Source organism: Primulina eburnea, chromosome 3 (assembly GCF_022965805.1).
Source record: "Primulina eburnea isolate SZY01 chromosome 3, ASM2296580v1, whole genome shotgun sequence".
In the NCBI taxonomy this organism is placed as follows: domain Eukaryota; kingdom Viridiplantae; phylum Streptophyta; class Magnoliopsida; order Lamiales; family Gesneriaceae; genus Primulina; species Primulina eburnea.
This window is the reverse complement of record NC_133103.1, coordinates 6,227,041-6,250,007: the sequence shown is the minus strand read 5'-3', so window position 1 is coordinate 6,250,007 and position 22,967 is coordinate 6,227,041. Positions and strand designations below refer to the sequence as shown.

General features: G+C 33.9%; 3 protein-coding genes across 3 annotated transcripts; 2 read left to right on the top strand and 1 right to left on the bottom strand.

Annotated features, from left to right (window-relative positions):
• Window positions 1-3,347: 3,347 nt before the first annotated feature.
• Window positions 3,348-6,298, bottom strand: LOC140825781 (sm-like protein LSM8). The gene is made up of 6 exons (XM_073187736.1): window positions 6,209-6,298; window positions 5,321-5,423; window positions 4,632-4,672; window positions 4,473-4,547; window positions 4,134-4,186; window positions 3,348-3,742 (listed from the first exon to the last, which is right to left on the bottom strand). Exons 2-6 carry the CDS (start codon window positions 5,355-5,357, stop codon window positions 3,652-3,654), a joined length of 297 nt encoding a protein of 98 aa, XP_073043837.1. The 5' UTR covers window positions 5,358-5,423; window positions 6,209-6,298; the 3' UTR covers window positions 3,348-3,651.
• A 3,760-nt stretch (window positions 6,299-10,058) lies between these two features.
• LOC140825778 (5-methyltetrahydropteroyltriglutamate--homocysteine methyltransferase) lies at window positions 10,059-14,824 on the top strand. The gene is made up of 12 exons (XM_073187734.1): window positions 10,059-10,207; window positions 11,269-11,621; window positions 11,707-11,794; window positions 11,982-12,109; window positions 12,212-12,603; window positions 12,678-12,841; window positions 13,010-13,090; window positions 13,181-13,347; window positions 13,424-13,529; window positions 13,653-13,903; window positions 13,975-14,176; window positions 14,260-14,824. Exons 2-12 carry the CDS (start codon window positions 11,272-11,274, stop codon window positions 14,626-14,628), a joined length of 2,298 nt encoding a protein of 765 aa, XP_073043835.1. The 5' UTR covers window positions 10,059-10,207; window positions 11,269-11,271; the 3' UTR covers window positions 14,629-14,824.
• A 4,293-nt stretch (window positions 14,825-19,117) lies between these two features.
• LOC140825779 (uncharacterized) lies at window positions 19,118-22,302 on the top strand. Its single transcript, XM_073187735.1, has 10 exons — window positions 19,118-19,261; window positions 19,355-19,590; window positions 19,831-20,035; window positions 20,101-20,191; window positions 20,267-20,412; window positions 20,532-20,775; window positions 20,868-20,972; window positions 21,068-21,250; window positions 21,367-21,568; window positions 21,672-22,302. The coding sequence occupies exons 1-10, from the start codon at window positions 19,188-19,190 to the stop codon at window positions 22,160-22,162; spliced, it is 1,977 nt and encodes a 658-aa protein (XP_073043836.1). The 5' UTR covers window positions 19,118-19,187; the 3' UTR covers window positions 22,163-22,302.
• Window positions 22,303-22,967: the final 665 nt, after the last annotated feature.

Below are 22,967 nucleotides of genomic sequence, written 5' to 3'. Positions count from 1 at the left end.
ATATATATATATATATATATATATATAGTGTATACATATTACTGTGAATTAAAAAGAAAAAAATGTCGGGGATGCGAGAGAAGATCAAGTCAAAAATTAAAGACAAAGTAGAGGATGTCTTCCACCATGGCCACAAGGAGGAGTCCGATGACCGCAAACCTGAAGAATACTCCGGCAGCGAGAGTAAAGAAGAGCATGGCAGCGGCCTTTTGACGGATTTCATGCATAAAATGAAGAAGATGCTATTGGGAGGCGGGCATGGCGGAAATCATCATGGTGAAGAAGAGTGCGAAGAGGAGGAATAAGAAGGTGAAGACATAGAAGTGGGAGAAGAAGGAGAATCCGGTGGGGTATTGGAGACGTTTTTGGCCGGAGAAGGTGCCGCTGCAGCGGAGGAGGGTGGCGGTGCGTTGGAGGACTTGGCAGAAGTTGGTGGTGGCATACTGGAGGTTTTGTCTGAGGTTTTGTCTTCGCTAGAAATTTAGTTCTCAGAAATACGTTTTAATATTTAATATTTTACCATTCGTTATCAGAGATGAAATAAAGTTATTATTGTTCATACAAAGTGTGCGTGTTTTCGATCTTTCTTCTTGGGATACAAGTAGACTCCATTGTTCATAATAATCATCTATATCTATTCTATTTTATAAAAACGAGACCATAGTAAAAACTATTCGAGGACGTCAAAATATTTTATTTTATAATTATCCTTTAAATCCAACGTCCCAATAAAAAATTCTTCTCGAATCACTCTGCATTTTACATATTAAAATAAACTTCTCTTCTAAATTGAACACAACTCTTTTGAATTTGACACAATTTCGTATTAAATTTTTAATATTATTTGATCAGCTTAAAAAATAATGACATTACAAAAAATTGTGTTTATATTATCATTTAATTTATGTGTATTGTGATCGTTATTTTATATATGCAACGTGTATGCGTCTTCCGCTAGTAAACATAATAGGTATCTTATAAAAATACAAATCTATTAAAAAAATTCATGAAAAATAGAGAGTAAAGTGTAAATATAATTATCCAATATTGGGTAATTTACATTTGGAGAAAATTGATTTTTTTAAGTCTATTGATTTGTCCAATTTTGAGTTTTTGTTTATTATATTTTCATAGTTTGGTTTTTGATTCATTAATTTTTACTTTTCAGCTGTTTTGTTCTAATTGTTGACGTAACATCTAATAAGTCAGTATTTTTAATGTCATATCATTATTTTTTTGTGTCACACAAGCATAAATATCAGAATATAAAAAAAATGTCTTATCGTCATTTTTCTTTCCTTAGACCATCTCCAAGGCTTGCACCATTTTGGTGCAGCATTACATCTCCAACCGGGGCTGCGGTATTTATCCAAAATAGCGCAGCCCCTTCCTCCTGCGCCAAATTTGGCGCAGGAGGAGACCCCTGCGCCAATTTGGCGCAGGGAAATTATAACTATTATAAAATAATAATAGTTCATTTTTTAAAATATTTATTTATTTACTTTAATTATAATATTTAAAAACTAATTATTTATGATTTTAATTAATATAATTGAATACAAATAAAAAATTAAAAATATATTAAATAAAATATAATAATTAATATATATAAAATAAAAGGAATATTTCGAGAATATTTTTTTGGTGTAAGATTTGAAGTAAATGGGTTGGAGATGAATGTTGTATTTGGTGTAGAAATCGCACTATTTTAGTGTGAAATTTGCACCAAAATAGATTTTATAGTTGGAGATGGCCTTAGATTATCATATGAGACCCGTCTAGCTCTTTGGATACGGGATGGAGTAGCTGTCTATTTCGAATTAATCAATTGGGATATACCAGAAGATGCTTGAAATCTGTAAAGGATGGTTCTTGCTTTTTTTTCTTAAATTTGCCCACCGGTTATTATGCAGCCATGCTTCAGGGGTTGAATAGATGAAATGCATTAGTACTCAGAATATTTACAAATTTATAAAATATGGACTCATGTAAATGGGGATGCAACATATGACTGGGTCTTGTATTTTTCGTCAAACTTTATGTGAACTTAAATCTACTAAAGGATTGGTTCACAGATTTGATGTGGTTTGACTTATGAGGGGAAAAAAATGGCTTACCGAGACCTTAGAATGCGTTTTATTTGTTTATGTAATGACCTAAGTATTTCTTTGTACGTTCCGATTCGATGATTGTCTTTACTATACCAACTCAGCTTTTTTCACATATCTTGTGTCCTCACTCACACACATTCTAAGAAACTTGCCATGAGGTTATCCATTCCATAGATCCAAGTTAAGAACGCTTAAATTTGAAGTTCTTAAATGATGAGCTCACGAAAAGAAGACGCATCTTATTGATATGAATGATATCTTTTAAGTCTCCTTCAATTGTACAGTCTCATATTTGCACAATTTTAGAATCCCTTTCATTCTGAGACGAGTGTCACATTCCCAGGATATATGCCCGTTGCATAAAAAAGAAGATTAAAATTTTATTTTTCAGGCGATTCGGTGTTTGTTTGTGTATTTCCATTGAAGGACAAGCAAATGGTGCGTTAATTTATTCTGATTTCTGAACATCCATTCTTCCAACTTCGATACATTAGAGCTCCAATCAATTCGAGTTTATAACCTAAATGATTTGTTACTCGAGCTGCTCCAACTTAGCTGAACTAAGATGTAATCTCCAATCTTTGAGAATAGATAGTCACCTTTGACAACATATATATTCACAAAGACGTTTTTGTTCATATTTATAAATTTTGTTTAACTTGTTAAAAATAAAGATAAATGAATATTTTATGTAATACTAAAGGCAAGATCGAGCCTAAAATGAGAATCCTCAGAAAAAGGCAAGCTTTCCCCAAGCCACCCCAAGTAGTTTTTCATCGAATAATCCACTTACAAGTTCGATGGAATTTGCGATGATGCCAGATATTTTATTGCCTGCTACATTTAAGTGTGCAAAATTCATCACACATATTTCCAAATAATTTATTTTCTTTTAAATTAAGAATCTTCGGCATCAGATTTTGTCTAGGAGTTGCTTTGGGTATTAATATGATTCAATGGATTAAATCAAAATTAATCGCTTCCATCGAATATTAAAATGGATATGCACTCAGGGTACGCCAAATAAGGTCGACTTTAAAGCACTAATTCAGTTGGGGAGGATGAACCGTAACAAGGACCCGACTTTACAAGTTAACCCGAACCCGAATTTATCAAAAAAATACCCGACCCAATCGGGTGTACCTGATACCCGACAAAAAAATGCAGCGATGATTCACACTTTACACGGTTACACCATCCATACCATATCAAATATTAGAAACTGTCGCAATAGAATTGTGATCGATAAACTGTGTAGAACGAAATATAGCATGTCGATAAACGACTGACACCCACAAGCTATCGTAGCCATGTTCAAGTCACTGGCAACGATAAATAAAGGAAACCAAATTAATCACTGCTCATAGGATAAGAAACGTGCCAGGGGCAGGCTAAAGTAGGTACTACTGTACTAGGTAGCAGAGAATCGCAACATAGACACACGTTCCAGAAGTTCTCATGACTTCCCCACTTTTTAACCGGTAAGTTTTGCTGCTTCCACCACTAATTCTAGCAAACATTCCATATGCTTGCAAGAGAATTAATGGACAACCGGCTTAAGAGGATGAGCTCGTAGTTCCGTCAAGTCCAATCGAGCCTCCAGATCTTCGTCTAATTCTCCAACGACGCTTCTATGGAGTACAATAAAAAACAAAAGGACTGGTGAATGAAAAAAAGACCCAGATATTAGATGTAAAAGATGGTCAGGATCTGGGATTTTGTGGAGCAAAAGGAAAAGTGATGAAACTGATATCCATTTCATCGTTCTTTCAAGAAAATCAATTCCACTTACTGAGATATTTTGATTTTTTTTTTTGTTAGTAACTAAAAAAGGGATAACTCACAACGTAATCACCTAAGCTAAATCATAAACGATAGAGGTACAAGCATTTCCTTGAGTTTTCTTCATTAATAATCTCGTTAAAAGGAAAATATTTGTCTGTGTAGTCACTCATTTTATTTACCAAATCTTTTATCCAAACATAATGATGTTAAAATGATAACTGTAAAATAAGAACTTACATGTTATCACCCCTTATAATGTAGAGACCCAGCACAATTTGCTGCACACCTTCCTAAAAATGAGAGGATCAGCAGATCAAAAAAGTCAGAATCCATTAAAGCTTTTGGAGTTGATGGTAAACAAAACAAAACAAAATGTAGAGTAAAAATGACCATATAAACTCGAGTATTTTTGCAATTCGGGTAAGTAAATTAACAGGTAGAACAAATTAAGTAATAAACAGATAGAAAATGGTGAAAATTGTATTCACATGATTCCAACATGCATTGGAAAAAAAATTCAACTAGTTGTCAAAGAAGCTATCACTTGCATGTTAAAATGTTCGCAAGATGTCAAACCTTGGTCGAGTATACTCGTTCATGAGACTCATCAAGAATCATGTTGGTAGCTTGATCAAAACCTTTTAAAATTCCCTGCATGAAGGATACATAAATTTGATAAAATAATATAACCTTCACTGCAGGTGTCTCACTTCTAAGTTCTAAACATGAACTCACCACGATATTTCTCCCATCATTTGTGATTACCGAAATTAATTCTGACAATAAAATGAACAAGGAAAAGATGTTATGAATATAAAATTAGGCAACCCAAGAATGTCCAGAACTTGAATGATGACGAGAAAAATACATATTCTGGGTAATTATGAGAAGAATACAACTATAATTAAGTTCTTTCTTTTTCTAGTAGGATAGAGGAACAGCCAAACAAACTCATCAAAAGCAGAGAGGTCCCATTCTATTCATTGCAACAAAATGATAAGATTAATGCCCAGGAAAAAAAACACAACCACTTATTCTCAACTTCGATCGGATGATAAAACCAATGCAGCCTATAGAAAAATGTTAGCCTATGGGGTAGGTAGTTGATAGAACTGTTTCAAAAAAAATATGAATTATCTAGAATCAATTATAGAGACCACATCAATCATATCAAGAATCAATTCAATAATTTGTTTTTCTTTTTTTGGTTAATAAATTGACTCATAGAACTCGGTGACAAGATGCCATAGAAACAATACTAGGTCAAACAATTGGCACAAGGGCTCCAACGACAAAAAAGGGGAAGAAAAACTTACTCCAATCATACAGCATCATTATACTGAAATTACTAACGCAATACACATAAACTAAGCACAAAATAATTAAAATTATTTTTTATCCAATAAAAGGTTCAAAAGTTTTACGATCAACAAGAGACTCAAGTCCGAGGCCAAGAGACATCTTATCTCCGATATAAATAAGGAATTCGGCGTTTTGCACCACTGCTACCAGGATCTTCACCAGATTCTGCTTCAAATTAAATAAGGTTTAGTTAAACCGCCATCCAGACATATTACCAGGAAAAAAACATGCACAAGTATTTCTAAATCGACCACTTAAAAATTGAAAACACAAAACTCAAGATTCCCCTTTATTTTGCAGTATGATTAAGATGCTGATGCTGCACGACAGGGAGGAAATACAGTATCACAATTTTAAAAGCAGCAGTAAATATAATTTTTAAAAAAGCTAAAAAACCAAGTTTTCATTCCCAGTTCCATACCATACCCTTCCAGAGTGTTTCTACTCAGTTATCAGACCACGGGTATCGTTACGCATAAATTTTGAACCGTAAAGTTTTACAAACGGCACCACTGTAATATGCCAGTTAAAAAAAAATGACTGCCTTTTTTTAACTCAAACCACAGAAAACTTAGAGACAGGTTAAATTTAACATATTTGCAATTATTCTTGACATTAGCTCAATACAAATTCAATGATCTTTCTACATCATCAGACTTCATAATTATGCAACCTCAAATATGAGCTAAATAAGTACATTCGACAATTTTGTCCTCTTAAACAAGCTGTACATTTTTCTGACGGTTCATATCAAATTGCACCCCAAAACAAAATAAACAAGAACTACAAGTTAATATTTAGCCATCTGAAACAGCCCCTTGATACATACATCCGGTATGTTAGCATTTTTACCAGCAAAACTAAATAATACATCCACAGAACCAAAATGAAATAAAATGCGCAACATGAGTACTAAATGGAAGATTTGAGAAAATTTCATCACGGATTACCGTAATCAAACCGGTATTGCGGAAGAGTGGTAGCAGATAAATGGCCGATTAGGGTTTTACGAAAGGCGAGTCCGCGGCCTTCTCCTGGTAGAAAAACGTCAATTTAAGTATTAAAACAAATAAAATAAAATATAATCGGAAATAAACAAATAACTCCATACAAGAATAAAAAAAAAATAATAATAATAATAATAATAATTCCATTTTCAAATAAAAAAATCCACCCAAAGTAAATCATCCTTTCATTTCGCTATATTGATCATATAATATTATTTAGGCAAAAATTTGTGTGAGACGGTCTCATGGGTCGTATCTGTGAGACGGATCTCTTATTTGAGTCATCCATAAAAAAGTATCACTTTTTACGCTAAGAATATTACTTTTTATTGTGAATATGGATAGGGTTGATCCGTCTCACAGATTAAGATTCGTGAGACGGTCTTACATGAGACTCACTCATTTATTTATATCATGGATATGCTTAGTATATTGATCATTTTTTTCACAAAAATATAAAAAAAAATTGGGATATACAAATTTTGCATTACCGAATTTTTATTTAAGTTTGAGATAAAATACATAATGCACAAAATATTGTTCGAGGTACACATAGAATGTCAGATGATGTAAAGGAGGGTCTTGGAACCAATGTGCGTGATGTAAAACCAAGTGGATTTCGACGAGGTTGTACGTATTGTATTGTTTAATAGGTTTATACGGTAGTAAATTTTTTTTATATGAGATCAAGGTTTTTGGATCTATACGTGAAGATAGATCGAGAGATGTGCACGAATAGACAGATATCTAAATGAGAGAACATTAAACATTAATCATCATATACATACTTTCACAATATTTCAATGAAAATATATTTCACATAAGAGTCGATCATGCCTACAACTATTAGTTTGTATAATAGATAATTTTCATCCATAAAATAAATTTAGGGACAGTTTGCACTAAAAATTTATTATTAGTTTTTGGCTAAAAAAATATTGGTTTTCTATTTATTTAAAACTCAGATTATTAGTTGCTTCAGATTAATTTAATTAAAATTCATAATCTTGTGTTACGCTGATTATGTTTCAATAAAAATGATTATACTAACAAGTTTCTGGTAGAATCAATTATTTGACAAACACTACTCAATTTCCATTTCTTCACTTTTGTTTTCAAATTACATTACGAATTTAAGATTTTTCTTCATTTCTTCGTAATCTATAGATTTAATCACTTATTTAAAAGTAGAAGATGTTGTAAATACTCCTTTACACTCGAATGCCACGTATTAAATTATTATTAATCGACGGTTTTTTTCAAAAATCCGTCGATTAATATACCGACGGAAAATGTTCGCGAATCTCGGTATATATAGAATACTAGCGACGGTCTTTGAAAATACAATCGCTAATGGCGACGGCCATAATTAACCCGTCGCAAATAGCGACGGAATTTACGACGGTTTACCACAATCGTCACCAATGGGCGACAGTTTTGGCATAACCGTCGCCGATTTATTTTGGGCGACGGTTTCTGCCAAACAGTCACCGACCGTCGCAATTGTAGCGAGAGTTTTTGAACCGTCGCGTAATTTAATTAGCGACGGTTTACGTATTCACGTCGCCATTGTAGCGACAGTTTTTGAACCGTCGCGTAATTTAATAGCGACGGTTTACATAAAACCGTCGGTACTCTATCCGTGTTTTTAGAAAGTAATTAAATAAAATAATTTTCTATGGTTGCGTTTACTTTTGGGATTAACTTGTAATGTGATTATTAAAATAGATATAGAATGATTATGGATAAATAATAAAATGTTATATTTGATTGATTAAGTTTTCAATTAAATGAAAAATCACAATTTTATCATTTTCTTGTCTTTTATTCAGACCAAATATTGTTAAAGAATGGTATTATTTTTACTCGAATTAAGAAATAAAAACCATGTGCAAATTTATTTATTAATGGGCCAGTTTAAGAAAATGTTCTTTTTTTTTAAGTGAACATTGAATGAGTTAGGATTAATAATCATATCTTAATCACATCAATTAAAAGCAGCATAAATCATGGTTGAATTTCCTCACTTGCTTAGGTGTGCGTCTGTTATCTATTTAATGCAAAATTTATGTCTGTTTAAAGAAAATTTATATTTTATCGACTTCCGATTATTTTCCTATACGAATCAACCCACATTTTTGTTTGTCTATCATAAGCTAGGTCGCAGTTTCTCGTCAAATATGACATGTCACACACATATAGGATGGAGCGATAAAATAGAGGTCGAAGATTAAAAAAATGACAAAAACTCGTGTGAAACGGTCACACGGATCGTATTTGTGAGACGAATATCTTATTTGGGTAATCAAAGAAAGAATATTACATTTTATTGTGAATATCGATATATTGACCCGTCTCACAGATAAAAAGGTTGATCCGTCTCATATATAAAGATTCGTGATAGTATCTCACAAGAAACTCACTTTAAAAAAATTTAGGGGGCAAAAACTAATATTATAGAAGAAAGTGAAAAAATATAATTATTTTTAAATTTTTAGTTAAAAAAAAGTAAAAATTAAGGGGCAGTCATGTTCACCTGTGTCTCATTGGCTCCGTCTCTATATATCATGCATGTTCGAAGATTTTGACATAGTTATTTTTTCCCATTCGATTAAAGATATAGTTTTTTTTTCTCAACTGCTAAAAAACTCATATTTTCAACAGTTTTACAATAATAAATAAAATAATAGGTCTTTTATAAAACGGTCTGACGGATCTTTATTCGTGAGACGCGTCAGTTCTGCTCATGTATACAATAAAAAGTAAAATGATATTTTCAAACAAATGACTCATACACCTATTGTATAAAATCTTAAATTTTATATGAATTACGGATTCAAAACTCAATTATAAAAAATATTTTTTTAAGTCCGGTTAGGGTTTTTTTTTTAAAAAAAAGCACACTGGTTACATATTTTGTTGATAATAATAAGTACTTGATTATGTTTTTAAAAATGAATAATTACTTGAGTATTAAAGACGTTAAACTATTAAAAATAAAAGTATGATTAATATATTTAGATAATTTTCCGAGTCGTGGTAACGATAAAATATTTGAAGTATATCTTTGAATCAAATTAGTATACACATATATATAAAATCCGTAGTATTAATTATAATTATAAATCTAAAAAAATTGCAACTAGGGTGGCGCAGTTACCATAATACCTACTCTTTAGACACATACATCTAAGTCGCCTGTAGTAACTCGGAGGCTATTTTCGGCAATCAACAGGGCCGAAATATAGAAATGTCCCAGATGGTTACTGGTTAGCCACCAACCGCAGCCACCAACTCTTGAGATAAATTCAACCGAAACTTTTACCCTTCCTCGATTCGTAATTTGTTCACGCATCAATGACGCGCGTGCAACTAATTTTTTTTTTTGTTAGAACATCCATTTTTTTCCCGGAGTAAATTTAAGATAAGAATCAAAGTATTTGAATTGAAATTCAAAGGAAATATGTTATTTTTGGATCATTATTATATAAGGATTTGAGGAATTCAAATGACAATCATCTTGAATTTACTGAAATTTACTATAAATATAATTGAAATTGCGTTACTATTTAGAATTCTTAAATTTTATAATTTTTTTAACATTGAAAACTTAAAACTTGAAATCATGAGTACAAACTACGAGTTTGGCAATTATCGGAGGAAGACACGGGTGCGAAACACGTGCTCAAAGCGCGCGTCATTATATCCGTCCCAGTCAAAGTTTTACATAAAATAAAACCAATAAAAAGACTAATTGATTGGCTACACGGAAAACGGGCAGATATCACTTTCTTAGATCTACCATAGCAGATAAATATTTTACTATAAATAACCCCGCCATTCCCCTCCCTACACTCGCGTCTTGCCCCCTTCTCTCTCTCAAGTCTCACCCGTCGATTCAAAGGAACCGTTGCCCGTATCCATCCATTTCTTGTGCATTAGGTACGAATTCTATGTCCCTCGCGGTGTTCGCGCCACTCATTTCATGTTTATATTTCACTTTTTCGTTTATTTTTCTTCTAATTCCCGGCTAGGAATAGTTTGCTGCATTTGATTTTGTAGTTTTCCTGTTTTCGGATAGTTTTCTGCATTTGGAACTTTTGGTTGGATCTGATACCGGTGAGAGTTTGTTGTCATTGTTTTTGTGTGATCTGGTGATGGATTACGATGTTTTAATCTTCGTTTGATTGTGTTGTGATTGAGTTGAATTGTTTGGTTTTGATCTCGGGTTTGTGTATGATGAAATCGCGATGCGGTGAATGTGTTGCGACGTGGCATGGGGGAGGACTTGTGATGAGAATTGTGTGGATATGCTATAAATGGTTGTTGTTTGTCTTGGGGGATGTGGAAGTTGTAGATCTGGATTGGAAGTTTTTCCTCCCGATTAGATCTCACACGAAGTGGTTAATGAGTGTCTATAGTTCAATCAAATTCGTCGGCATTGTGTCTGGCTCTCGAGTTTCGAGCAATTACTGGAATCCTGTTACTGGATCTGGAAAATTTCCTTTTGGCACTTGGAGGATCTAAGAATTTATAGCATTTGATCTTACTATTTATGACTATCAGTTACGAGGCTTATATTGTAGTTTGCATTTCTTGTTTTATCTTTTTTCATTGATCTAGATTCTGTTAAAAGCTGTAAGCATGCATAAGCTAACCTTAAGAACCTTTCCTTCTGTATAATTTTGGTTTCAATCAGTAGTGTAGTACATGTAAATGCTGTATTTGTTTATTTGTTACATCGTAGTTGTGAGATAATGACAGCAAACTAGCACATAGATGGCATGCCTAATGAGCTGCAAGAACGTTTTTGTTATTAGTATCTGATGTGGCGCTATCATGAAAATAATATATAAAAGGTTATTGAAAGCATTTGATGTTGATTACTTTCAGAATTAATGTATGAATTGACTAGTTTGCTTGTGGTCCATTGCAAATCCTTCGTACTGGTGTATTTACATCTAAAATATAATTTTCGATCTGATTGAATTTTTTTAAACCAGAACATGGCGTCTCACATTGTTGGATATCCCCGTATGGGTCCTAAGAGAGAGTTGAAGTTTGCTCTAGAATCTTTCTGGGATGGCAAGAGCAGTGCTGAGGATTTGGAGAAGGTAGCTGCTGATCTCAGATCATCCATCTGGAAGCAGATGTCTGAAGCTGGGATCAAGTACATTCCCAGCAACACATTCTCTTACTATGATCAGGTGCTTGATACAACTGCAATGCTTGGTGCTGTCCCTCCAAGATACAACTGGAATGGTGGTGAGATTGGTTTCTCCACCTACTTTTCTATGGCTAGAGGAAATGCCTCTGTTCCTGCCATGGAAATGACCAAGTGGTTCGACACCAACTAGTAAGTGATGGATCAAGTTTCCAATGGTTTCTTTTTTTCCCCTGCTACTGATTATCTAACTAATTCTGACGGCATGTTAATGCAGCCACTTCATTGTCCCAGAATTGGGACCTGATGTGAAATTTTCTTATGCTTCTCACAAGGCAGTGAATGAATACAAAGAGGCTAAAGGGGTATGAGATAGATTCCCCCAATTTTAGAATAGAATAGAATATGTGTCTTTTCTTCTAAATGATGACAATTAAAGTCTTTGTGTCTTGTGCATTAGTGCTCTAAATGTAGTTGAACTATTGATGTCTGTTGTTTCTTAATCATGGGTTTGCTTCGTTCTGCATCTTGATGAACTTCACTTTCATGCAGCTTGGTATTGATACTGTTCCAGTGCTTATTGGCCCTGTTACTTACTTGTTGCTTTCTAAGCCAGCCAAGGGTGTTGAAAAAACTTTCCCTCTTCTTTCTCTGCTCGACAAAATTCTTCCAATATACAAGTGAGAAAACTATATTTAGATTTTAAGTCACCTCAAGAAGATGTCTCTCCTTATTCACTTTATCCGATCGTTTCTGGTTTTCATATGTATCTCGTCCTGCAGAGAAGTTATTGCTGAGTTGAAGGCAGCAGGTGCTTCATGGGTTCAATTTGATGAGCCTACCCTTGTTTTGGATCTCGAGGCTCACCAATTGGAAGCATTCACAAAAGCATATGCTGAACTAGAATCAAGCTTAGCTGGACTAAGTGTTCTAGTGGAGACGTATTTTGCTGATGTCCCTGCGGCTGCATTCAAAACCCTTACCTCACTTAGCGGAGTCGCAGGTTTTGGTTTTGACTTGGTACGTGGAACCAAGACAATTGATTTGATAAAGAGTGGATTCCCTTATGGAAAATTCCTCTTTGCTGGGGCGGTTGATGGAAGGAACATTTGGGCTAATGATCTCAATGCGTCTCTCATCACCCTGCAATCTCTTGAAAGCATTGTCGGAAAGGGTATGTTGACTAACTCCTGTGTATTAGGTAACAAATTTTCTGTGATAAACAATTTTTTTCAATTCTGGCTGTAGACAAGCTTATTGTGTCCACCTCCTGCTCGCTTCTCCACACGGCTGTTGATCTTGTGAATGAATCTAAGCTGGATAAAGAAATTAAGTCCTGGCTCGCATTTGCTGCACAAAAAGTGGTTGAAGTAGATGCTCTGGCGAAGGCATTGGCTGGAAAGAAGGATGAGGTCTATGTCATAACTGCTATCCTTTAAATTGAGGCTGTTGTTTTTAATTTCGTATAAATGTTACATCATCAATATTTCTATACGAGTTTTTGCCATTTTTGGTAGGTCGGTTTTAAAAATGGCTATGCTAGTACTAATGTGCACATTTGGCTGTTATTTACCCTTCAGGCATTCTTCGCAGCAAATTCTGAAGCTCAGGCTTCCAGAAAATCATCCCCCAGGGTCACCAATGAAGCTGTCCAAAAGGCTGTAAGAGATTGATCTGCATACTTTTTATTTGATTCGATGTGTTCCTAAATTGTTTGCACTTACCTGTGGAATCTCTTTGTTGTCTACCAGGCTGCTGCTCTGAAAGGTTCTGATCATCGCCGTGCTACAAATGTCAGTTCTAGGCTTGATGCTCAACAGAAGAAGCTCAACCTTCCGATCCTCCCAACCACCACAATTGGTTCTTTCCCTCAGACCATAGAACTCAGAAGAGTCCGCCGAGAATACAAAGCCAAGAAGTGAGTGATTTTTCGGTTATGTGATTCTGCTTTTTCTGAAGGCCCATATTTTAAAGGTGAAAATTCTTCATTCTAGGATCTCGGAGGAGGAGTATGTTAAATCAATCAAAGAGGAGATCAACAAAGTTGTCAAGCTTCAGGAAGATCTTGACATTGACGTTCTTGTTCACGGAGAGCCAGAGGTAAACCCCATAGAAATGTAACAAGTAAATTAAATGTCATGTCACACTTTTTAACAAGTGAATCTGTGATGAAATATTTGTTTTAATATTGCCTTTAATGTTTTTTCACTATTTAAATTCCAGAGGAACGATATGGTTGAGTACTTTGGAGAACAATTGTCTGGTTTTGCCTTCACCGCTAATGGATGGGTACAATCTTATGGATCTCGCTGTGTTAAGCCACCGATCATTTATGGTGATGTGAGTCGCCCCAAGCCAATGACAGTCTTCTGGTCCACTGCTGCCCAGAGTATGACCAAGCGTCCAATGAAAGGAATGCTTACTGGCCCTGTAACCATTCTCAACTGGTCTTTTGTACGAAACGACCAACCGAGGTATATACATAAATAACTGACCCTCAAATTTATCAGAATAGATGTACTCTAACTAACATTCCACGTTTCAGGTTTGAAACCTGCTATCAGATTGCTTTGGCTATTAAAGACGAAGTCGAGGATCTTGAGAAAGCTGGCATCACTGTCATTCAGATTGATGAAGCAGCATTGAGAGAAGGTTTACCTCTAAGGAAGGCTGAGCATGCCTTCTACTTGGATTGGGCCGTCCACTCTTTCAGAATCACCAACTGTGGTGTTGAGGACACTACCCAGGTATTTTCTTTAGTCTTTGCAATTCATTGTGTCAGCGATAAAAATTTGCTCCTACATTCCGTTTTCTAATGTTTCATCAACAGATCCACACCCACATGTGCTACTCCAACTTCAACGACATCATCCACTCCATCATTGACATGGATGCAGATGTGATCACCATCGAAAACTCTCGATCTGATGAGAAGCTGTTGTCAGTTTTCCGCGAAGGCGTGAAATATGGTGCTGGAATTGGACCGGGCGTGTATGACATTCACTCCCCCAGGATACCATCAACCGAAGAAATTGCTGACAGGATTAACAAGATGCTTGCTGTCCTCGAGACCAACATCTTGTGGGTGAACCCTGATTGTGGACTCAAAACTCGCAAGTACGGGGAAGTGAAGCCTGCATTGGAAAATATGGTTTCTGCTGCCAAGCTCCTCCGAACTCAGCTTGCTAGCGCGAAATGAGGTGTTTGATGTGTCACGCTTCTCGAATGCGTTCTTTGTTAAATTTAAGGAAATGCTTTCTAATCATTGAATAATTGTTGTATGCCATGAAAAATTGTTTAGCAGTTGTAGCCCGCTCATTGGGAAATTTTCTTGTTCTTATTTTTGTTTTTAATTTTCACGTCATTGAACTCTATATTATATTCTCTATAGTCTACTCTTTTGGTGTTTTTTTTTTATCACCCTTAGCGAATTTCATATTTTTGAAATAAAAACTTTTTGAATTAAATTTTAAAAATTGCTTTAATTCACCAACTCATCGATATTCATTTTCGTTTTGTGATGTTTCTGGTCTTAAATCGACAATTTTCTCCAGTGGTATTTTCTGCCTTAAACTGAGTAACCGTGGTCAAATTCAAATTTAAAAAGATTATCTCCATTTCACTAAAGATGTATGATGGTCTTATATTTATTTTAAAAATCCATCAGCTTAAACCAACCCCCGACCCCACTCCTCAGGACCTCAACCACTAACCCCAAAATCCCATCATATGCCTACCCAATTTTTGTGTCACCCATAATTTTTCCATAAAAACTCTTTTAATAAAAATAATAATGATAATGATAATTTATTTAACCCAGTTAATCATTTACCTTTAGTTTTATGAAATTCCGAATACCACATTTCACATATTATTTATATTAATATTATGAAAATATATAGTTACTAATATATATTTAAAAAGAAAATAATTAAATTTCAGTATTTACACAATTATGACGAGCTTGAATTTCAGAAAAACGTCGACCAAATTTTTTTTAAAAAAACTAAACATAATAACTAAGTAATAAATTGTGATTATACACAATTTCTGTTGCTTTTTTAATCATCATTTTATCACAATATTATTTTTAATTATATTTTTATTAAAATATATATGCAGTACAGTAATAATTTTTATTTTATGCATACATATCAATTACTATAACTATATATATATATATATATATATATATATATATATATATATATATATTTTTTTTTTTTTTTTTTGCTATAATTACTTTAAAACTTCGGGAGCAGCATTCTTTAATGCAAAAAGCGAATGGTAATTGTTGGTGAGATTTCGCGAATAACATCGGCACATTTTCTATAACATACTAGTTACTCTGCACACGCGGTGCATGTGTGTACAATTTTTTTTATAATTATTTATGGACTAAAATGAAATTTGACAAATTATCGAGATACTAAAGTGCTATTTGAATAATTGTAATAAAAAAAATAAAAACAAAATGTTTTTTGAAATTAAAAAAAAAAACAAAAATATAATTTTGATATCAAATAAGGGCAAAATAGAGAAACCAAAAAACAGACCAAAGACACCAAAAACAGTTATTCTAATATGCTTAAACTTAATAAATAGTAAAAGATATGAAGTAGGTAATTTATGTCTGTCTTGCGTTTTAAGATGGTGGAAAAAAATATTTCCAAACAAGGAAAAATGATTACTTGTACTCAATTAAGCAATCAAAAATTAAGCAATCAAAAAAACAAAAATTTCAATACATTGCTATATATACATAATTTGTCATATTGAAATCGCTCCATTAACACCTTTTGCCCATGAAAAAAATAAAAAATAAAATGATTAACTATATGAATTTGAAAACTTGGGTTTATCTTCCCAAAGAAAATAGAAGCACTCACATTTGTTTTTAGTATTATGCCAAATTCGATGCACCAAAAATAAGAACATCGAAAGCTAAAATATTGGATTGCTTATAGGTTACATGGGGATGGTCGAAGACCCTGCATGAGGAAAAATTGTCAATTTTTATTGAAAACATAATAAAATTCAACCACCCCAAAACTTAGATCGCCATAAAGAAGCGATAAAAGAGCGACTAATCCTATATTAATCTGCAGGGATTTTATCAAACTTGTTACAACCACAATTTATCTAAGCTTCAATATTCTACAAAAAAATCTTCTATTTCTAAGCACCCATTGTAATTGTACTCACAATACAATTACAATGAGATCTGGAAATAGAAAGCAGGACGATGCAATATTAATCAGTGAAATGATCTCACAGGAGTTTTTGTGTCACTCGAATCCACGTGCAACATCTATACAATAAATAAATAATAGTTTGTATATAAAAGAAAAAAACAACGAATCAATATTTAACCATAAAACGACCTAAAAAACCAACACAATTCAGCAAATAACCCAACAACCTCACAAATGTCACCACCCATTACAATCAAAAGAGAAATTCGGGGCAATCGATTGAAATGACCGCATCAAAAAGGAGAATCGGGATTTATGAAATTGGCAACACAACACATTCGCATAAACAAAAACAACGAAATTGAAGTGTAATCATACACACCAAGGTAGTTTTTATAGGGTGTTATGGCTTAGTGAAATAGAATAGATAGATGTACAGTATATATTCATTCTCTTATTTAATTTTTTTGTCTGAATCCCCGAAGCATTTCGTCGATTACTACGCTCTTCTTCGTCTCTGGGTGTATTTGATGTACATAAGAAAGTGGGGTGAGAAGATGTTTTCAACGCAAATAAAGAATTAGGTCATCCCTGAAATTATGTAAATTGTATTAATTTCAAAATAGAATTGATGGTTTGTTTTAACTAGATCTTGAACACAAGACTTAATTCCAAACTCAAAACCTTGATCAAATTGGGTTACAAGTCACCGACAATATCTAATTATTGTCACTGTATATTGGACGGGCACAATTATTCTTCCATTAAGGATGTAGTGATAAATGTGGTGGTTGTAATAATTATGGGTACTTCAATTGTTTTCGAAATGGTAGGCAGAATGTGAAGAGCTCGATCGACTCAACTACTCTCCTAGTGATCCGGCGGGAACTTGTCGATTCATTTACATAGATAACTTTTTAATCTTTAGAAAATCAATCACCAAATATGCATTATGTGAGAACATAACGTTTTGTAATGAAGATTTGCTACGTATTTATAGAGGTTAGGAAAAGTTAGTCGGGCTTTTATAATGTGTGGTATTTGTCGGGCTTAGTAATCGACAAAAACTTGTGTGAAACGGTATCACGAGTCGTATTTTGTGTGACAAATCTCTTATTTGGGGCACCCATGAAAAAATATTACTTTTTATTGTGATATCGGTAGGGTTGTCCCATCTCACAGATAAAGATTCGTTAAACCGTATCACAAAAGACCTATATCTAATTGAGTGAATTAGATAAATCAAATGGGTTATTACCAACTTAAATAATTTAAATGAGATTACAACCACATCCAAACTTAAATTTGTATTAAATCTCCATCAGATCTAATAATAATATATGATTAATGAGTACTCAAACATGTGCAGAAAATATTGATATTGATGACATATTTGTTTTTCCGGATGAAAATCGGTACAGAAAATTGAAATTATAGTACTCATATATGATATGTGAATACTAAATATTTCAATTATAATATTAACTAGTACACCGACGCACGCGTTGCGTGCTTGTACGATATTTTTTTATAATTGAATGAGGATCAAAATATATTAATAAAAAATATTGAGTTGCTACAATGTAATTTTGATATATGAACTAAAAAAATAAAAATAAAATAAAAAATACCCAAGTAGGAATTGAACCTACAACACCATATCTAAAAAACATAGACTTTATCCACTAAACTACATGTAACTTGTATTAATTTTTTAACACTTTATTAACATATATAATTAGAAAAACAGACCATGACACCAAAAGGTAGTTACTCTAGATGTCTTTTGCTTAATAATATATAATATAGAAGTATAGATATATGATTTTTGAAAACTCAAACATGTGTAGCAATTGTTGATATCAATAAATTTGTTACAATTTTATACTTAAAACTTATATTGTATACTAGATCTAAAACAACTGATAATAATATTTATATATTAATATCATATTTTCAATATTTTTTATCCATTTTTTATCTATGAAAAACATGACTAAGGTGAACAAATTTTTATTTTTATTTTTTAAAAAAAGCAGAGACATGGAATGTAAAAGTAAGTTTGATTTTGAGGCAAATCCATCCATATAAAATCTCGAACATTTTTTAAATGGACATTACTTCCATGTGTTATTTTTGGAATGGACCGTTGTTTAGCTGTAGTAAGTGCATTTTCCCACATACGAAACATGACATTCTTTCCACTTGTTGCGAATCCAGAGCCTACCGAATACCGATTACCAAGACAAAAATTGTAGAAGCTAAACAACAAATTAACTAAACTTTCCCCTCCCAATTTCTCGTTCTAAATTCTTCATTTTCAGGACATTTCAGATAAATTATGCTGCCTTCCCTCAGTGTTGTTTCCTTCAAATTTTGGAGAACCACCCTAGATGCGTGAACTCCACTTTTGGTCAATCTTGGATAAACACTATAGTGTTTTCTTGGGCCAAAGATTTTGATTAATCCCACCACATGTTAGTATAGTACTGGATAAGGAATCCAGCAGTTTTTTTAGCTTTTGCAAGAAGTGTTGTATTTTTTTTTGGGTTGTTCATAACATATGTGGAGATTTAAATGTTTAATGGTTCATGTGAATTGTGGGCAGTTGTTGAAATTGGTTGCATTTAATAATTTGTATGCTTTTCTTGATTTATGTAACGCTCCTTCACATTTTACGTGGAAACTGGACTTGAATAAATTTCTCATTCGCAAATTTCCTCGATTTAGGCAGAATCGAGGCAAGATGAAGAAGAGCTCTGTGTTCTTGATTCTGCTTCTGGTCTTTTATTGCTTGGGGATCATCGTAGATGCAGAATACGAATTATACACCGACCCGAAAAGGCCTCTGAATCGAAGAATCGAGGATTTGTTGGGAAGAATGACCCTAGAGGAGAAGATTGGCCAAATGGTGCAAATCGAACTTACCGTGGCGTCGGCTAAGGTTATGAAGAATTACTTCATAGGTATGCATCAATCGAGAGGCGGACATAGGAAATTTAGTCGAGGAGTCGAGACGGGACAAGATGGATAAAGTTTGAATTTTTGTAAACGTTGCATGTAAAATGTTAGAATTGTTCAACTTGCTCTGCCCTACTAGAACACCTGGATTATTTTAATTCCACATTCTCGGTTATTTCTAGCTTACATTTCATTAATTATGTTGTTTCATGATTGTTTAATACCTTGTCTATATTTGGCAACAGGGAGTGTGTTAAGTGGTGGAGGTAGCGCCCCAGCTCCACGCGCATCTCCTGAAAGATGGGTGGATATGGTCAACGAGATCCAGAAAGGATCGTTGTCAACACGCCTTAGAATACCGATGATTTATGGGATTGATGCAGTTCATGGCCACAACACTGCCTATAAAGCCACAATTTTCCCACATAATGTTGGCCTTGGAGCCACCAGGCAAGTGAATGTAACTTAGATTCAATTTATTAAAATTGCTAAATCATCTGTTTCTTTCTTCACAGAGATCCTGAACTGGTCAAGAAAATTGGTGCTGCAACTGCCCTTGAAATGAGAGCAACAGGAATTCCTTACACTTTTGCTCCTTGCATTGCGGTAACAAGCGTATTTGCATATATTTTAGCTAAAATAACTTTTGAATTTGGAAAATTATCTGGTTTATGCTAGTAGGTATGCAGAGATCCAAGATGGGGCAGGTGTTATGAGAGCTATAGTGAGGATCCTAAGATTGTTCGAGAAATGACTGAGATTATACCGGGACTTCAAGGAGATATACCGGCTAATTCTAGGAAGGGTGTTCCATATGTTGCTGAAAAGTAAGTGCCCCACATTTTCTGTAGATAGTATTAATTTTTTACATGATCGGCTGATGCACTAATATAGTTTCATTGGATAAGTTTTTATACTCGGTAAAGGAACTTTGTATTTGGTATAGAGCAAAGGTCGCAGCATGTGCAAAACACTATGTTGGTGATGGTGGAACAACTAAAGGCATAAACGGTAACAATACGGAGATTAGCAATCATGGAATGCTTAGCATTCATATGCCACCGTATTATGATTCAATTATTAAAGGAGTGGCAACTATTATGGTTTCCTACTCGAGTTTGAACGGGGTAAAGATGCACGCTAACCGCGATCTTATCACTGGATTTCTTAAGAATACCCTAAACTTCAGAGTAAGTATGAATATGTTCTTCTTCAAGATTCAACGAGATTTTTTTTCTGGTTTTTGTACCTTTTGTTTTGATTTCATGAAAGCAAATTTCAGGGATTTGTGATATCTGATTATATGGGTATTGACCAAATTACTTCTCCACCTCATGCAAATTATACATATTCAATTCTTGAAGGAGTTGGTGCTGGCATTGACATGGTTTGTTGAGCTTATTTATTTATTTATTTATGAATAATTTCATATAAATCTACTAATTCCCCATTCTGAAATTTTTTTGGTGGTGGCATTTACAGGTTATGGTTCCATTTAATTATACAGAATTCATTGATGGAGTAACATATTTGGTTAAAAATAACTTTATTCCCATCCCTCGAATAGATGATGCCGTGAAACGGATTTTAAGGGTAAAGTTTACGCTGGGTTTGTTCGAAAACCCACTGGCCGATTATAGCATGGCCAAGTACTTGGGATGCCGGGTTAGTTCAAAACTTATTTTAGCCGGATTCTGAACAAGCAGCACATGGTCTTGTGTCTATAGCTTTTAATACAAGATAATAACTCGAGTACATTCATTGTTGCCTAACTTCAATAGGAGCATAGAGAACTAGCAAGAGAAGCCGTGAGGAAATCTCTTGTGCTGCTAAAGAATGGTGAATCTGCAGGCAAACCTTTAATACCACTTCCTAAAAAGGCATCGAAGATAATTGTTGCAGGAACTCATGCCAACAATCTTGGATACCAATGTGGTGGTTGGACTATCAAATGGCAAGGAAAAAGTGGCAACCTAACAACTGGTAAGTCTGGAATTCAACTTCAGTCTACCATACTTGTATCAGTGTCTGAAACAGAGATTAGGATCATTTTCAAAATTGTGTAACCATCGCTTACATGGATCAGGAACCACAATTCTCTCAGCAATAAAGAAAACTATTGATCCTGATACCGAGATAATCTTCAAAGAAAAACCTCATACCGGTTACATGAAAAGGCATAAGTTCTCATACGCTATTGTTGTAGTCGGAGAACTACCATATTCAGAGGTAGTTGGAGATAGCTTCAACTTGACACTTCCTGAGCCGGGGCCAAGAATAATTAAAAACGTTTGTGCTGCTGTGAAATGTGTTGTTATTCTGATAACTGGTCGTCCGGTAGTGATTCAACCATATCTTGATCAAATTGACGCACTTGTAGCTGCATGGATTCCGGGCTCTGAAGGACAAGGTGTTGCTGATGTTTTATATGGTGAATTTGGTTTTACAGGAAAACTACCTCGTACGTGGTTCAAAACCGTCGACCAGCTTCCGATAAACATTGGCGATGAACATTATGATCCATTATTTCCTTTTGGATTCGGGCTTGTCACAGAACCTATAATAAACGTGAAGTGAATAGATGTACTGTGGGATTCTTTTTTTGAACATGATTTGGTGTGGATTGTTGTTGAGCTAATTTGTTGATTTAATTTCATTGATGATGAAATGAGAAAAAAAGTAATAAAATGTCCACGTTTATTTTATATAAATTGATTCTCTTGCTGCTCTTAACTATTAGTTGCTATATTGGAAAATCTAATGTTGGGCTAGTATTTGGAATTGTAATCTTTAGCTTAATTTGAGGTCCTGCAAATATTGTACATCTTGATAATCATCGAGGGTCATATTTCAGCAATGCAAGAATCTCCATCAAGTTAGAAGATATGTGTTACTTAGCTTGTTGACAGTATCATATATCCTTGTTCAACATATCATCATATATGAGCGATATATAAAAAGAAGAGTGAGTCTCATGTGAGACCGTCTCATGGATTATAATCTGTGAGACGGGTCAATCCTACTTATATTCACAATAAAATTTAATATTCTTAGCATAAAAAGTAATATTTTTCATGGGTGGTCCAAATAAAAGATCCGTCTCACTACAACCCGTGAGACCGTCTCGCACAAGTTTTTGCTTAGATGTTCATAAAAACAATGTTTTAATTCATAAAAAAAACTATAGGAAGAAATTGCGACTCTCTTTTGAAGTCGCCTTCTTCCTCGTTCTCAAATTCTTGGGACACAATTTTTCCAAAACTCCTTTCCAATTATTTTTCTTTTTATTTCCTTCTTTAATAATTTGTTCTCTTTATAGTCTTGTAAAATCACTTTGAAATATAAAGAAAATTCACCCATTCATTTCTAAATTATCGAGATT

What these genes read in the sequence shown, in the direction of transcription:
- LOC140825778 (XM_073187734.1), top strand. Translation starts at nt 11,272, where the DNA reads ATGGCGTCTCACATTGTTGGATATCCCCGTATGGGTCCTAAGAGAGAG. An exon ending in AATACAAAGAGGCTAAAGGG is followed by an intron (nt 11,795 to 11,981) that starts GTATGAGATAGA and finishes ACTTTCATGCAG; the next exon opens with CTTGGTATTGATACTGTTCC. An exon ending in ATGAAGCTGTCCAAAAGGCT is followed by an intron (nt 13,091 to 13,180) that starts GTAAGAGATTGA and finishes GTTGTCTACCAG; the next exon opens with GCTGCTGCTCTGAAAGGTTC.
- LOC140825781 (XM_073187736.1), bottom strand. Translation starts at nt 5,357, where the DNA reads ATGTCTCTTGGCCTCGGACTTGAGTCTCTTGTTGATC. An exon ending in AACGAGTATACTCGACCAAG is followed by an intron (nt 4,187 to 4,472) that starts GTTTGACATCTT and finishes TCTCATTTTTAG; the next exon opens with GAAGGTGTGCAGCAAATTGT. An exon ending in ATTATAAGGGGTGATAACAT is followed by an intron (nt 3,743 to 4,133) that starts GTAAGTTCTTAT and finishes TGTACTCCATAG; the next exon opens with AAGCGTCGTTGGAGAATTAG.
- LOC140825779 (XM_073187735.1), top strand. Translation starts at nt 19,188, where the DNA reads ATGTGGAGATTTAAATGTTTAATGGTTCATGTGAATTGTGGGCAGTTG. An exon ending in GTTCCATATGTTGCTGAAAA is followed by an intron (nt 20,413 to 20,531) that starts GTAAGTGCCCCA and finishes TATTTGGTATAG; the next exon opens with AGCAAAGGTCGCAGCATGTG. An exon ending in TTGGTGCTGGCATTGACATG is followed by an intron (nt 20,973 to 21,067) that starts GTTTGTTGAGCT and finishes TGGCATTTACAG; the next exon opens with GTTATGGTTCCATTTAATTA.